Consider the following 17,334-nt stretch of genomic DNA (forward strand, 5'->3'; position numbering starts at 1 on the left):
TTTAGTGTGGAAACCAGGAGCTGTTGTGATTAGACATAAATGTTTGCTGACTTTGTAAACTCTTCTGGGCTGACAGCTTCTCCAAACCATTTATTCCTAAAAGCAGGAATAACTCGGGAAACAGGACGTGTCCTTCTGCATTTGCTGGGGAATTTGTCATGTTTGAGAGGGATAAAGGTATGGTGACATCGATGTCACTGTCCCCTCAGCCGCTCAGTGTCTGGAAAAGCGCATCAGTTGAGAGGCTGCTCGGATTTTGGTTCTGTTGGCTTGTTTTAAATGGACTGTGAAATCGTGCTTGTGAAATCAGCCTTATCCACAGACAAGTTTGTTCACGTTGGAGACTTTTCACGTGCATGACGTCAGCAGTCGCTGTAAAATATTTGAATTCACCTCGGGCTTAAAGAAGAAAATTTTTCAACAGCAGACCGTAAACGTTCACGCAGTCAAGTCACTGAAGTGATTGGGCATTAAAGAAATCTGGACGGTGCGTACATGGGGTGGCTCTTTGCTTGGAAGATGTTGGTCTTGCTCCAACACTGCTCACACTGTACCTGGGCATTGACTGGAAGCTCAGCCTAGCTGCCTAGTCGACCCCTTTGCAGCATGAATGTTTGTAATGTGCTATTTGTAACACTTGTATGTCGCTTTGGGCAGAAATGTCGGCTAAATAAAATGCATGTAAATGTTTCCTGGGAGATGAAGCTGACATCTTTATGATGAACTGCGTGTGTTTAACCGAACACCATTTCTGTTTTTCCAACAGAAACAAAACGTCTGTCAACTCCAAAGTCATCGCTGTGACTGTGAGGCCCGAGCCAACATTTTCAGAGACACACCTGGAAATAGAGCTAGCTCATCTGGCCAACGTGAGCCATCTTTACCACATTTTATTGTGCTTGTACCGCATTGTGTTTATTATCAGTTACTTAACTTTACACTTACTTTCCTCGCTGTCTGCTTTTTGTATTCTTTTTAACATTTCCGCATTATAAAACAAGGAACTTTTCTGAAGTCATGAGTGACTTAAGGAAATCTTGGTGATTCTAGCAAGAAGAGACTCAAATACACCTTCACAGCAATAGCAAATAAAGGTCCCAGGGTCCTCGTGAAGATGTCAAGGCGCGAGCTCACAGCTGCCTTTTGTACCTGAACTTTTGGTTTTGCCGACTGAGGCGATGAAATGGCATTTAGTAGATAATGTACGATAATGATTTCCACCTGAACAGGTAATTTATGATGATAAACACGACCTTTCTGCAAATGCTAGTGTCACAGACAGTAAAGAGTTCTTCAGTAAAGAAAATTAATGTTTCACCCAAATCACTGAGTCAGTGACATTGCTAATTACATGATCGTTGGATATATTGTGTGGCACCTGCAGGAAGCCATTATGCTGATGGATGGATACATATGTTGTGTACTTCGCTGGGATGGAGAGGTGCATTATGGGTAAACAGCACTGGGAAGCCCACTGATGTCGTAAACACCACTTACTGCTTGTCCACTTTCAATAGATAATTAAGTGCTAATTAGAAGCTAATTCCATTGGCGGTTTGCAGCCTAAGCGAGACGCGGCCTCGCCTCGTTATCTTAATCAGGGTGCCCGTGAGCGGGCTGTACAGGGCGTCCGCCTCCTCTTCACCGCTTCCTGCCTCTCTGCTGACTGCCGCCACAATAGGAGCCATGTTCATCAGCAAACAATGGCTGGTAATCGGTTCAGTAATTAATTAGCCGATGCCTGTGACTGCTCCTTCCTGCGGAGCATAGGGCCGGCTTCTGGGGGGTGCCTGTGCATAATTGCAAGGGTAGCTCTCGGTCCCGTCGGCTAAGCTCAGCCACAAGGGAGGTGATTGATCAGCGAAATCTGGATTACCGCTGGCCCCCCATCTTAGGGAGGGCTGTGCCACCGCTGAATAGGCAGGTTTGCCGTTCCTGGGGCCCCCTTGCCCCCCCGAGATGTTACTAAGACAAAATAAATAATTAGTACAGTCAGAAGATCATAACAACTAGCTGGTTAGCAGAACATGCTGCTTCAGCATCTACTAAATAAGGACCATGATCATTTAATATTTAGCGTAGTGATTGTTTGTGGCCAATAGGGGGCCTAAACCTCAGGGGCCCCATGCAAATGCATAGTTTGAGTGATAGTAAACACAACTACTGATTATGTCTTCCAGGGCACCAGCAACCCGTACTGCGCATCGTGGGACAGCACCGCCACGTAAGTCAGATGCACGCTGTCGCTCTGGCACATCACAAGCATGTGGTCCCAACTTCACGTGGCCCCTGAAACCAATTTCATGGTCAGTAAAACAAAGGCACATTTTCCCATCTCTTAGCCAAAGCTCCGTAACCATGGCGATCTGCACATCCGCACCGCAGCTTAGTGAGATGTCAGTGAAAACAGCTTCAGCTGGGGGGGCGGGGGGGGGTGTCACATGACCTACAGCGAGGTATTCGATGGCCCACGTTTGCTGATAGAAGTGAATAAATGCGGTGTTCTAAAAATTAGGGACTGGCCGCTATTCATCAGAGCCATTTTACGGTTTGTTTTATATCCATATTGCAAACGTGCTGTTGATGGTCTTAATATGCATTTTAGTATTTATGCATTTCTCCTTGAAATTAAGCATTTTCCATCTTCCCTCCTAAAGGAAGCCCCAGAGTTTCACCTCCAAGTTGCACTTCTAGTAGAAAACGGAAATGCAGAGTGATACACATTCATTTCGATGCAATTCTGATTTGTAAGAAGCACATTACCAAAAAACAAAAAAAATAAATAAGCCCAGCACTGATAAAGACACACAACCAACAAACGAACAAGCCCAGCACTGATAAACAGACACACAACCAACAAACGAACAAGCCCAGCAATGATAAACAGACACACAACCAACAAACGAACAAGCCCAGCAATGATAAACAGACACACAACCAACAAACGAACAAGCCCAGCACTGATAAACAGACACACAACCAACAAACGAACAAGCCCAGCACTGATAAACAGACACACAACCAACAAACGAACAAGCCCAGCAATGATAAACAGACACACAACCAACAAACGAACAAGCCCAGCACTGATAAACAGACACGCAACCAACAAACGAACAAGCCCAGCGATGATAAACAGACACGCAACCAACAAACGAACAAGCCCAGCACTGATAAACAGACACGCAACCAACAAACGAACAAGCCCAGCGATGATAAACAGACACGCAACCAACAAACGAACAAGCCCAGCACTGATAAACAGACACGCAACCAACAAACGAACAAGCCCAGCACTGATAAACAGACACGCAACCAACAAACGAACAAGCCCAGCACTGATAAACAAACAAGCACAACACCAATAAATGAACAGACACACCTCTAATGAACAAACACACCACTGAAAAATGAAGCACAGCACTTCAACATGATGAATGAAGTGTGTATGAAAGTTTATTGACATTGTTTCATCAAGCCTCACAAGCTAAAATGAAAAAGTTAAGGAATAGCTGGTGAGAGAATGACACTGAAAGAAGGTCAGTGTTTTCCTCAGATTCTCTTCCAGCTGTGTGATTCAAGCTGTCCTTTACCTGGTCACAGCATCTGATATTCTGGATGGATGAGGATATCACTCAGAAGTAGCCTGCTCTATCCTGGTCCTACCTGGGCTCCTGTTTGATCAGCCCCCTGATTATTTACAATTTCATGTCTCTTCAAACCATCATTCACATTTCAGGTTCTCATTAGGTTCTCGTTTCTGTTGTATGGACTTCAGCTGGCCAGCACTCTGGGATGTAACTCTTCTCCTTTCCTCTGAGTTTTATAACAGTGTCTCCTGCACCTGCGAATCCTTCAGTAGGACAGTAGCTTGGGAAGGTTCTCACCCATGTTCTCTTAGGTTCTGTGTGAAGGTTCTCACCCAGGATCTCTTAGGTTCTGTGTGTGATTTGGACTGATTTCCATTTCACTACATACCTAAAGCAGTTCTTATCCTCGGACTATATTGCCATGTGAAGATTTATCCAGGTGTCAGACAGCTGTGCTTATCGGCCTCCATATTGCGGGTTTAAATATCACGTGTGGCCCAGCGAGCACCTTTAGATAATCCGCGCAGTGCGCCGAGGACCGCAGCCTGCAGCCGGAGACACGGGGAGCAGGGAGCTTCCTCAGAGTCAGAGGTGGCACCTGACACCTCTGCTCAGTGTTACGGATTAACCTAGAGCCTGAGCCTTAGCACTTTTGGATTGTTCCTGCCTGGGTGTAACCCCCCCCACTGCAGCCTGAACGTGACCCCCCAGGTGGAAGCAAGGACCCGAGGCCCCCGCCCTCCCCACAGCATCCAGCATCCATTTTAAAATGTGTTTTTTAATGAAGATACACTGACCTCCTGTCAATCGGGCCAATTCAGGTGTCGCATTTATTTCACTCTATTCTTCATGGCATCGGTTTGAAGGAATAACTCGTTTACTTACTTGTGTATTTATTTACACTCGTTAATCATCTACTAATTCTCTCATTACTATGTAAGCTTTTTAGAATTGATATGGGGAAGTATATATTTACAAAAATAGCTTCTAAGTATTTTAATGCGGCTTTGGATTTTGGGATTCGGTTAAATCTGACGATGTTTGGAGAACGCTGGGATTGCCGATTAGCCGGTGCCGGCCAAGTGGAGGGTCTCCGAGGCTGATTGTGGGAATCAGAGACTGACCCGGCCACCCCACCCTGGCCTGCTGTGTCTGCCCCCTGCTGGCCACACTTGGCCATCTCGTGCCATCGGCCCAGTTCCAGCGCCTTATTAGACGCATGGCGAGGGAGGCAGGAGCGATGACCTCAGCGTGAGCCCGGCCACTTCGCAGTCAGTCACCTGACTCAGTTCGCACCTTACCGGTGTCAACAGAGCCATGAGCGGGACCGGCCAAGGTCATGTGACCTCACTAATTAGCATGGCGGGCCCCGACTCAGACCCAAGCCCTCCGAGGTCTGCGGTCAGACCACAAACTGACCTGTCTGAGGTCAGGAGGCCAGACGCGGGTGAGCAGGAGGGAGGGCCGCACTCAGGGTGACGAGGCGGTAATCGGCCGGAGAGGGGCTGCCCTGACCTGTCTGCTGTTCTGGTTTACAAGTTAAAAGGGAGGAGTATCAGGCATTTAAAGAAGCATTATAGAGGTAAACTGCACTTTACAGAACACAGAACGCCTGTATTCATCTCTGAACGGGACTAAACACAATTTTAATGTTAATTCAGTGATATTTTATTACATTTATAATCCTGTAATATGGGTATAATTTAAGAAAATAACCATTTGAGGAGTGCTGCTGGATATCCCTGCCCCCCCCCCCCCCCCCACCAATGAAATGGCACAGTAGTTATGGCTGAAAAGGACCTGCTCCCCCATTCCCTGAAAAGGACCTGCTCCCCCATTCACTGAAAAGGACCTGCTCCCCCATTCACTGAAAAGGACCTGCTCCCCCATTCACTGAAAAGGACCTGCTCCCCCATTCACTGAAAAGGACCTGCTCCCCCATTCACTGAAAAGGACCCACCATTGTGCCAATACCAGGATGCTATGGCTATAGTTTCTCCAGGCCTCTGGGGGGAGACCCTCCCCAACCACTTGGTGACCACAGAGTGTCCATTGCGAGTGCCTCCTGCCCCCCCCACAGTGAGTGCTCCTGGGAGCCAGGCCATCTCGGTATGCAGGGTGAATCCGTATGAAATAGCCCTGTGAAAACGATGGTGACTGGATCTCGCTGACGCCCGCCGGAGAGAGGACCTGAAAGGGGACCTGCTGTCGTCAGGCCAAAGCCTCCGCGCCAAGGCCGCCGTCCGGGGCTGTCAGGCCAGAACATTCAGCTCCTCACCTCCTCTGCTGGCGGACGCCCGTCGGTCTGGTTTTGCTTGCAGTCGTACTACAGTAGGTGAAAGTCAGTCGCTTCAGCAGCACGGTGCCCCATAACAGCAACAGAGCAAGATCTTACGTGCTATCGACATCTCAACACGCATCTCTGATGCAGTCAAACTTCTGCGGAGGAGAGTGTTTGTGTTTTTGAGGGGGGGTTATTAACATCCTCTTCCTGAATGCATGGTTTTAACCCCATTCAGGACACCAGCTTTCAGCTACCGTGTTCAGCTACCGTGTTCAGCTACCGTGTTCAGTTACCATCCCACCGTGTCCCTGTGCCGCTCGCTGCGAGGTGGAAGACAGCGGGTCTCGCCCCTCCTTTGAAGACCCATTATTTCAGCCATCTCTGCAGCTTCCGTTATCAGGGATGTGATTACATCAGGCCCTTTTACCCACTGCATGATGAATGTGAGGAAATGTTTTCTACATTATCTTGAGACACAAAAATTTAATTAGCAAAACAGTGTGCAACAAAGGTCAGGTTAGGAGGCCTGGGATGGGAACAAGTCCAGTCCATTATTGGGAACAATAATAATAATAATAATAATAATAATGATAATAATAATAGCAGCATAGCTCGAGAACCTAAGGCTCATTTCCCATCCATGCGACTGGCATTTCGTCTTGCAGGCTCTTTGCTATGCAACAGGCCGCTCTGCCGTTGGCTATTTGCTCACGAATCCGGCACTTTAAGCAGCAATTTATTAATGAATACATGCTGCATATAAACAAAATAATGTAGCAGCTGTGTGTGCCCCCCCCCCACCCAGAGCGATTCATAAGGTGCCTGACACAGGTAATCAGGACATTTGTCTTTTTTGTTCCCTTTAATCAAGACCTTTTTGTCGTTTAATCAACGGAATCGTATCATTAACCTAATCTATTACAAATGTGCCTTTATGAATGAGCTGTTGAATTTTAAATAAAGCTCCCTTCCGAATCCTTCTGTGGAGTCTTCCGTCTCAGGAGCGAAGGCGTAGTCGGAGGAGGAGTGAGGTGATTGCACGCTGATGTCTGGAGAGCCCTCACTCAATGCCATTCGCCCGTCGCTAATCTACAGCTGCTCAATTGCTGTTAACAGGAAGCCAAATGAGCCAAACATTCAAAAAAATAAAATCATGCTGCTATCTTCCTGCTCATTATTCAGAATAGAGGTATATTAGCAACACGTGTCATTTCACACTACCATTGTGGGCATGAATTTCTATTGAAGATTAAACCATTTATATTTAGCTAATTTTTCTTAGCACTACAAGGCTACAGAGCGGAATCTGACACCATAATTATTTCAGTTAGATTCTTTATTTATAAAGTTACAGTCAGTGTTTCAGTCATTTACAGCCAGTTACTCAGTCTGCGGGAGTTGGGAGAATGTTCTGGAAGAGCTTATCGACCTTTCAGAGATGTCAAGTCAATTAAAGTGAGCTTTATGGTCATGCCGTTCACATGCCGGTACACAATGGCATGGAATAAGGCCCCCAGGACTGTGGTGTGACATACAGACAGTGAGTGACAGGGGGGGGGGTTTTCACAGGACTTACAGTGCAAAACACAGGACAGTGTGAAACGGGGGGGGTGGACACAAGGTTTATGTACAAGGCCTCATATACACAGTGCAGTGCGTGTATGTAAATAAGGGGGAGGGCAGCGGCCATGTAACGGACTGGGTTAAACATGTGGGGGCTAAGAATGAACAATAAATAGATAATAACAGTGAATTTAAGAGTTAAAGTGAGCAGTGCCAGGCTGGGGGGGTGGGGGGGCAGCAGGGTATTTAGTGTCCTGACAGCCTCGGGGAAGGAGCTGCTGCTCCTGTATCTTCTGCCGGACGGGAACAGGACAAGGAGTCCGTGGCAGAGATGGGGGGGTCTTCCACAGTGGTGCCACGTTTGTGGAAAATGTCACCAGGGCAGAGAACAGCTCACAGAGACAGACAGCGATCGGCCGCCCCCCCCCCCACCCCGTGTTCAGCTCCCCCCTTTCCAGTGTACGATCCCCCAAGATGGAGAGTCATCCCCACTGTGTGCTGTTTCTTCTCTGCTTTTAGCTCAGTGTCTCAGTCTTGTCAGACGGCGGCTCCTCTGTTTCTCTTAAATTCCGACAGGCAGTGACGCAGATCGCCTGGACAGTGCATCCTGCCCTTAAACACACGTGCGGTGCCTCCCATTTAGAGGAGTCTCCGGTCCGGGAATAGAAGCCGGCGCTACCAGAGCTGTAATTGGATCTAGTCATCTAATGACATCCTTAAATCCTTTGATTTAGTTTCATTATCACCCTCCGCGAGGCTCCCCGCTGTTCAGGTCGGGAGCGTCAGGAGCTCTTGCGGGATATTTCAGTGGCAGGTGACGTGTGTGGATCGTCAAGGGGGCACCGTCCTCTGGACGCGCGTGCCAGTGCCCGCTGGGCAGAGCGGGGCATGTCTCACGTGCCGCTTACCGCCGTGTGATTATCACCACCCCCCACCCCCCCGCCCTCTGCCCATCTGCTCAGCCGCTCTCGGTCTTGGAAACGGAGACCTGCGATCTCGTGCAAAAGGTCAGCAGTGTGGAGGCGGCGTCTCCAGCAGGCTACCATGTGACCACATCGACATCCTTGTGTCCGGCGCTAGTCTAGAAACACACCTAGCTGGCCATCGATTAGCCTGATACATTTTTTATCATAATTCGGATAAACACATTTTGTACTGTCATGTCTTTCATTACGTTTTTGCTAATTAATTAGTTTTCATTGCAGTACGCTATACATTCCATAACGTAGGGCTTATGCATTACATTCGATTACAATGAGGTAAAGCAGTGGCATCGGACAATTTAATATGCTAAAGTTTTTTTATTTATTTGTTTTCCATAGGAGGAAGTCTGTTAATCCAACAATCGAAAAGTGGTGTGATTCGGGTATTTATTAACCAGCAGAAATAGTTACAAGCTTTCAGCGTCTTAAACGTTAGGCCTATAAGCCAAAGGATATTCACTGTCATTCGTCCTTTGCGCTATTTGCACCTTTCGGCTTGATGATGCCATATTTCATAGGGCTCGTTGACCGCATTTGAGCATGAAAAGCAGATCTGAAGGAGACGCTATCATCGTCAGAGAATCACATCAAGGAAAAGACGATCTCTCAGCATCCACATTTTCGCCTTCTGGGTTATGTAACTTTTCAGCATCATCTGAAAGATTATATTCCATTATTGCAATAAGGTAAAGCACTTCGGGGGCAAAGCGAAAACGGTAATATAGCAAAAAGCTTTTCTAACACGGCTCAAGGGATAAATTTTGGCCTCATTACAAAAGAGCATAAATAACAGAAGATTATAAGCAGCGGCAGTATTTATGCTGTACTAACTGTTCGAGCATTTTGAGGATGGCGGTCTGTCAGATTAACGCAGAATAAGAGCCAGTCTTTCAGATTAAACCAGAATACGATCAAGATCAAGTCTATCAAATTAAATATAGTGCCTAGAGTGCACTCCTTTTACAAACTTCTGAACATATTTCATGCGTGCTAAATTTTTATGATTGTTATCTTTCGTAAACAGCATGTTTTAATAACTAATTATGTTTCTGAATGTATCGGTTTGCTGATGTGATGATTTAAATCCAGTTAACCCTAATCTAGATATTGCCGTCTAGCTCTCATTTAAGGGGTTGTCTTGCTGGATTGGACTAATAATTACCTACAGAGAGATTGCATTATTTAGTATGGTTCTGCTGATGTGGGCTTGATCTTCAGAGACATATGGGGATTAATCAGTATTGGCACGCTGGTGATACAGTGTTCATGTCTTCATCACCCCAGGCTTTCGCTGAATCAGTCCTGTATCTGTCGTATAACAATCCGACGGAAACAGTTTTACGGATTTTATCCCTGAAGTGGCCCGTAGAGCTGACATTGAAGCTTCTTATAAATGCAGCTATTGTGTTTTTATTGTGAAACCCTGTTTGCTAAAACGTTTTGGCACTGAAAGTGGTATAGTAAGCATTTTGTATAAACACATCTTATTAATATTTGATAGATAGATAGATAGATAGATAGATAGATAGATAGATAGATAGATAGATAGATAGATAGATAGATAGATAGATAGATAGATAGATAGATAGATAGAGACATTTTGTTCTTCGTAACTGCACTAATGGCTTTCTAAGAAAATGTAACTGTTTTTATTCCTCGAAAGACAGACCAATTAATCAATTTTTGCTTTACGCCGGAGATTCCCACATGATACACAGGCTACTGTGTGCCTGTTTATAGGCTTAATGTCTGTGCGGAGACAGGAGTGTGTGCAGATCGGATGGAGCGTGTTTTGCTGCCATTTATCTGCGGCTATATAGAAAGGGACCGGCCGGCTGCTACCATCCTCTCCGTTTCACGGGGTGAAACGCGCTCCGGCTCCGCAGCCAAGCGCAGCTTTCACGTGTAACGCGGCATAGCGACCGCCGCTGGAAGAGCAAACTGTCTCAAGCCCGAACGAGCGATGTCCGGCTATGTCTCTATTGCCGAATTAAATGATAAAAAAATAAAAGATTTGTGCCAAAGTGTGCTGTGTGCGAGCAGCCCTCCCCCTCCGCCTGAGCAACAGCACCAGCGGAGAGAGCATCAATCTGATGCTGTCCGCCGTATCCAGGCTCAAATTCCCCCTCAGGAAGCATCCTAAAGCTGCTAATTGGAACGACTAGGGGAAAAGATCAAGCGAAAAAGAGAAGGGAGATTTAAAGCACGAAAGCACCGGCATAACGGGAGGGAAAAGCAGGCAGACGCGCTCCGTGGTTTCGCATCAGGCAATGCTGGTACAGATGGCATTTTGCTTTCGGTACCGCAGGAGCGGCTGGCTTTAGTGCGCTTGTACCGGGGATGGGAAACTGATGCATGGGTGGGTGATGCATGGGGAGGTGATGCATGGCGGGGTGATGCATGGGAAGCTGATGCATGGAGGAATTTCATCCATCAGCACCACGGGCGGCAGGACAGCTCCCAGCCTCTCTATTCAACGCCTATCACAGCGAACTGCGAGTCGCTTTTGGTTTTATAGTCTGATCATTTCGTCTTAAAATAATCGCAGACGGATTCGCCTGCCCAGTTTGAGGGCTGATTCATCCCACCTTTTCCTTGCAGGAACGATTCCTGGGGATCCTGGTCCGCCAAGGGATGTAAAACCGTGCTTACCGATGCATCCCATACAAAATGCTTATGTGATCGCGTATCTACCTTCGCCATTTTGGCTCAGCAACCAAGAGAAATAGTAAGTGTGCCTTTTTAGAGTTTTTTTGTTATTATATGAATTGTAGCGATCGTGTCGTGGTTGATATTTGCGCTGCAGAGGTGTGTTGACCAGCACGATTCGTTTGATAATATTTTGTTCCTGAAAATTTCGTTTTATGTGTTAATTTGGTTGCAGGTGCGGGTTCTTTTGATGATCGGTGCGTGTGTGTTCCTGATTTGGGCGTAATTGTTTGCAATAGTGTGTTTACGTGTGTTTTTGATGTTTGCATGTGTGTGTGTGTATGTCTGCGTGTGTGAGATGTGTGTGTGTGCACCCGCGTGTGTGATGTGTGTATATGGTCTGTGTGTGTGTGTGTGTGTGTAAAGCACTGTCACCCCCCCCCCACCTTTTTTTCTGAACCGACTTGTGTATGGCACGCATATGATTTAATTACTGGGGGCTGTGTGTGTGTGTGTGCGTGTGCGTGTGCGTGTACAGGAGACAGTATGTACTGTACGGTCAGAAAGGCCGTGCCACGCATCAGGAATAAGAGTCGGGGACGTGGCCCGCATGTCGCTTATGGGGGTCCAGTACCTCTCGCCAGCATCATCACAGCCCATTCACTGGGATTTAATCCCATTTTATGCCTGATCTTTAATATTTACATTGAAGGAACCAGAAGCATCATCCATTCTGTGCGGTTAACAGTCCCTTTCTCAGATTTATGTAAAACCGTTATCATTAAAATTCAGTTTAAAACTCTTAGATGTGTGATTTTGTAGGTGCATTCACGTGTGCCTGAGTGCACACTGGACCGGTGTTCAGTTAGCAGAAGCTGTTCTCAGTGTTGACTCTGGGATCAGTTTTGAGTAAAAGCTTTGTGGATGGAATTGCAGTCTCCCTTAGCGCTAAGCGCCGTAATAACGTACACTAAACAGAGATTAGACTTGTGCAATTACGCCAAACGCGATTTTACACTCACTTCTACTAGTGCCTGAATTTGTAATAGAAAGGATAATGAACATATTTATTGTAACTATGGCAATTTTTATTTATGATCATCCAGTATAGGACGACTTCTGCATTTTTCATAGGATAGAGTTTATCCAAAAAAGTCAGTCCCTTTAATGACAGTTCAGACATGTTGCTAATGGTTTGATATTCTGACATTGAAGAAATGCTTTTGTGTGACTGATTTAATATTCATGAGTGACTAATTAATATTGGGTAATATGATTACTGCTGAATTAACATAATGAGAAAAAGGAACATTTTCTAGGCATTAGTCTTTTCAGAGTAGGAGGCTGAAAATGTGTTTCTTAAAGAAATCTGCATTTGGAAATTTGGAGAAACCTTTCCGAAAGCAGAACGGGTGTGTTGAGAAATTTTAATAGCATTCTTATTTGATAAGTAAAACCCGTTCCTTACCACGAAAAGGGTCACTGCTTTTTCCTTGAAAAAGAATTGGATTACTGCTGTTCAGTCTGCTGTTCTGACTAATAAAATGAGACATATTGCTTGGAGGAAAGTTTGGTTACGTTCAGTTTTATTTGAGAGACAAACTTAGCGGTTAATGATTCTTCACAGTGAGTGGGTGTTGGGTAATGAAGGAATTCCTCAAGCTCTTGATTTATTTGTGAGGAAGACCATGCAGTCCTGTGGTCATGTAGTTATGTGGTGTTGTGGTCATGTGGTGTTGTGGTCATGTGGTCATGTGGTCTTATACCCTCCCAGACTATGGAGTACTCAGGGGTCCCCTCGGTGACGCTGATTGTGGGCTGTGGGCTGTCCTGCTTGGCCTTGATCACCCTGGCTGTTGTTTATGCCGTGTTATGGAGGTGAGTAGGCTGCACCAACTCCTGAATGTGTTGAAGTTAACTGTATTATAGTGTTTGAATTTACTACAATTACAGTAATATGTTGCTGGAAGTAATGGTCGCTTTCAGTGACTGCGTATCTAACTGATCGTGTGCATGTCACACGGTGATCTTGTTTTCCATTTTTTCTCCCAAAGATACATCAGATCTGAAAGGTCCATCATCCTAATCAACTTCTGCCTCTCCATCGTCTGCTCCAATATCTTGATTCTGGTGGGCCAGACTCAGACTCACAATACGGTACCTTTCCTCTTCACTTCCTGCATGCTTTCTTGCTGTTTTGTACTGAAAGCTAGTTAAACAGAAGACAGATGAACATTTCACTCTATAATGTGGACATGGAGCATGTCAGAATGTGCTGGGTTTGCTTCTCCTGGTTTCACGGACTCTCACTAAAATAAACTCTTTAAATCATTCATATTCACACTTTGCATCTCCAGAAGCAGAATTAGGCAGATCTTTATTGGTCCAGTATATTAAACATTCAATGAATTTAAGTCGCTGTCTTAGTCGCTGTGTCCCAATGTAGCATATAACATGCCAGACAATTTCAAGATAATTTACACATACCTTTAACACTAAACTACCCAGCAAGAGTCAGGAGCAGCTCGGGATGGAGGAAATAAACAGTGACTGTGAGTAGGCAGAAGTGATGCTAGGAGGAGCTGCAGCATCTCGGCTGGCTAAAGAGCAAAGTGCTTGCTTTTAGCAGAGCGGACAGCGTCAGTGAGGGAGGCTGCTGTGGGAGAGACACGCTAGACAGGGACACGCTCGACAGGGACATGTTCGGGAGGGACACGCTCGACAGGGACACGCTCGGCAGGGACACGCTCGGCAGGGACACGCTCGGGAGGGACACGCTCGGGAGAGACACGCTCGGGAGGGACACGCTCGACAGGGACACGCTCGACAGGGACACGCTCGGGAGAGACACGCTCGACAGGGACACGCTCGGCAGGGACACGCTCGACAGGGACATGCTCGAGAGGGACACGCTCGGGAGGGACACGCTCGGGAGGGACACGCTCGGGAGAGACACGGTCGACAGGGACACGCTCGGCAGGGACACGCTCGGGAGAGACACGCTCGGGAGAGACATGCTCGGCAGGGACACGCTCGGGAGGGACACGCTCGGGAGAGACATGCTCGGCAGGGACACGCTCGGGAGAGACACGCTCGGGAGAGACACGCTCGGGAGAGACACGCTCGGGAGAGACACACTCCCTGTCCCTGCTGGCTTTGCTTTGGTGACTCTGGGTCTTTGACAGCAGAAGATCATTCTTAGGTTTCTCATCACCATGTTCTTAGTTCACATTCAGCGTCTCTGTGCAAATTCTCTGGACGTGTTCACACTTGGATCGTTTACCAACCCATCAAAGTTAAACACCGTTCAGTCACTCAGCACGGAGCTCACAGAGCTCATTACGCTGACGGGTGACTGAGCACAGCTGCCGCCGATGGCCAGAGATCCCCGCGCTGCATTCGTCCCATTTCTCTGTGGCTTTGACCGTCGGCATCTTCAGCTCTTTGTGGTGACCCATGAAACCTGATCACTAGCCTCAATAATCAATAACCAAGCCAGGCTTCACAAAGGGAATGGGGTAAATTGAAAGTATTTCTATAACATTGCTATGAAAGTAAAAATTCAGCATCAGGCCAGCCTTTCTGGGATGCTGGGGGGTCGCTGTGCAGTATTAGATACGTAAGGAGCCTGTGCCGGTCATGTGACCCACGCACTTCACACCACCTCCATTCCAGCTATTCTCGGGATCTACTTAAATGTTATTCTTGCATGCAGTAATGGTGCGTAGCCCTAGGGGGCGTCACGCCGCCCACCATGGTCAGTACATCTCTCTTTCTCTCTCTCTCTCTCTCTTTGAAGGCAGGGAGCGTTAATAACCTTCTCCCACGCAGAACTGTGTCCCCCCCCATCCCGCCCCCACCCAGCACCACCTTTAGACCTTCCACGGTGCAGCGGCCCCATACCGGCTCTGGGGCGCGATTCTCTCGGCAGCTCGTCATTGAGTGGGGTTCCGTGGGCTTGGGGGTTCACACACCTCACGGTGACAAGTAGCCTACCTGCCACGTCCAGTGATACACAGCGGAATGACATAACGTTCCTTCTGGACTCACAGTACACAGGACAGACATTACAGGGCTGAAGACAGAGTTTGTGAGGTGGTTTACACAGTGCAGAAAATCCTGTACAATTATCAATAAATGAAGGGGAGGGGAGACAGAGGGAAGAGTGTCTGTCATAACATAGCATAGCATAGCATAGCATAACATAACACAGGGTAATATAACAATGACGTGTAACATAACGTAGCGCAATGTAACAATGTAGCGTAGTGTAACATAACATATTGTAGGGTAATGTTATATGACATAACATAGCGTAACGTAACATACCATAATTATGATGTCATGGTTACCTATCTGACCCCTCAAACCCATTAAAACCCATATCATACGTGTCATTTTTCAGCTTGCGGTTTCATTTCTTGATATTTCACCATGGTTCCGAAAGGCTCTCAGGACTGACAGATTTAAAAAAATACGCCCGGTGCTGACAGAGAGCGATCAGGGTGGTCAGTGGCAGGGAGAGAGTAGCTGTACAAAAACGGGCGTTCAGACAGAATAATGACCGTGCGGAGTGAGCCGGGGAAAAGTGTCGGCATCGGGCCGGTTATTACCGCGACCAGGATGACAGTTAACTGAAGGTCTGCTTCATACCTGGAACCGGGGCTTGTTTTCCCGCTGCCGTCACTGTCTTTCCAGAGGTCGTTAGGGAAAAATGCTGTGTTGTTTCCTTATTTATGGCAGCAGTAGCTATAAATGTTTCATTACGTTTCCAAACGGACTTAGAAGGGACTGCTTCCCATTAGCTGCAGCCAAGGAAGCCTTTGGCATGATTTGATTGTCTCTGAATGGAGACAAACCCATTTATCACAATCTCTCCGCTTCTTCGCCCAGTGAGGAAATGGGGGTGGGGGGGAGGGGGGTTGGCATGGTCTATCCTCTTTACAAGCTTATGGTCAGGCGCGTCACTTTGCTAAACGGTTGGGGGGGGGGGGGGCTTCGGCTAACTGTAAAGAGCATGAGGCCCTCTTCCCTTTGAATTTAGATTTACTTTCACACTAATGACAGTGAATTGGACAGAAGTAAACATTTCTGTTGGATTTTTTTTTCTAATTTCATGCACACCCATTAAATCGAGACACTGTAGCCAGATATCGCAGCTCTCCGAATTCGGTGGCCTCTCCGTTCGGCGGCAAGGCTCATCACGGGCTCTTTCCTCAAATTCCACAGGAATCTCTGAAGCTCCTGGGAAGGCTTCAAGCAGAAATGAGAGCCTGGTCTGGCTCCTTCCGGAATCAATAATGCCGCACTGTGCTCCTAAGAACCCTTTGCTCATTACGCCTTTTACATTATACCTGTACCTTCCTGACCACACATTTGCTTGAAGGAAGCTCACCAGAAGCGGCAGATTGCTTCATGCTGCCATCTTCAGTAATGTTGTTTTTGATTTGTTTAGGCCTCATAAAAACTGGCAGGGGCACAATATTTAACGTAGCTTTAAGATGTAATGCAGTATAGCTTTAAAATATTGTTTACAAAACCCGGAAGGTGCACGGTTTGGATGCTGCGTCGTGGATAATCATGGTCATTGATATTATGTGATTTTCCTGTCAGAGTTACTGTTTCACGTTCCAGCAAAGCTATCGCTTCGCCATAGGGACGGCAGTGGGCTGCACTCTGAGACGCATCCCCCATTTTAGCTGCTAACGATAGTGCTAACGATAGCGCTAACGATAGCGCTAACGATAGCACTGTGGGCAAATTGGCACTTTCTGGCATTTGTTTGCATCCCAGGTTCATATCTGTGAAAAGAAAATTCTGTAATTAGGTATTTTTACATTTATCAGGGCATTTCTGGATGTGTTATTCAACCATTTTATGTTTTTAATCAAACTGAAACTTTTGTGAGAAAAATGTTCGTTTGGCTGCTTATAGACTGAGCCTGAAATGGAGCCTTGTTGTACGCCTACTGGGAGAGGATGGCCATTTGTACTTCTCCCAGTGAAGTAGCGATTATGCTGTTAGGAGTGATTTCGGAAGTTGGAAGCATAAGAGGGGCCAATGATGTGTATTGATTAGACGAGTGACAGGAGGGGGTTCACTCTGGGGGCCAATCAGCTTTCAGGTGAGCCCAGTGCCCCGGTAGCCCCGCCCTTGTGTATGTCCCTGCTGAGCATATAGAATAACATACGCACTGCACAGTTAGCTGTACTGCGAGCAGACACATCACCTTGTCACAAGAAAGCCTCTTTCCACTGGTCTGAAG

General features: G+C 46.8%; 1 protein-coding gene across 5 annotated transcripts in view; it reads left to right on the forward strand.

Moving 5' to 3' along the window:
- Positions 1-17,334, forward strand: part of adgrb3 (adhesion G protein-coupled receptor B3) — a 135,670-nt gene that overhangs the window by 94,376 nt on the left and 23,960 nt on the right. For all 5 annotated transcript variants that reach the window (XM_023833761.2, XM_072709356.1, XM_072709357.1 and 2 more), the window contains 5 exons: positions 767-869; positions 2,181-2,224; positions 11,022-11,148; positions 12,844-12,947; positions 13,124-13,226. In XM_023833761.2, coding sequence (XP_023689529.1) covers positions 767-869; positions 2,181-2,224; positions 11,022-11,148; positions 12,844-12,947; positions 13,124-13,226 — 481 coding nt within the window. The remainder of the gene's footprint in view (positions 1-766; positions 870-2,180; positions 2,225-11,021; positions 11,149-12,843; positions 12,948-13,123; positions 13,227-17,334) is intronic.

Source organism: Paramormyrops kingsleyae, chromosome 3 (genome assembly GCF_048594095.1).
Source record: "Paramormyrops kingsleyae isolate MSU_618 chromosome 3, PKINGS_0.4, whole genome shotgun sequence".
Lineage (NCBI taxonomy): Eukaryota > Metazoa > Chordata > Actinopteri > Osteoglossiformes > Mormyridae > Paramormyrops > Paramormyrops kingsleyae.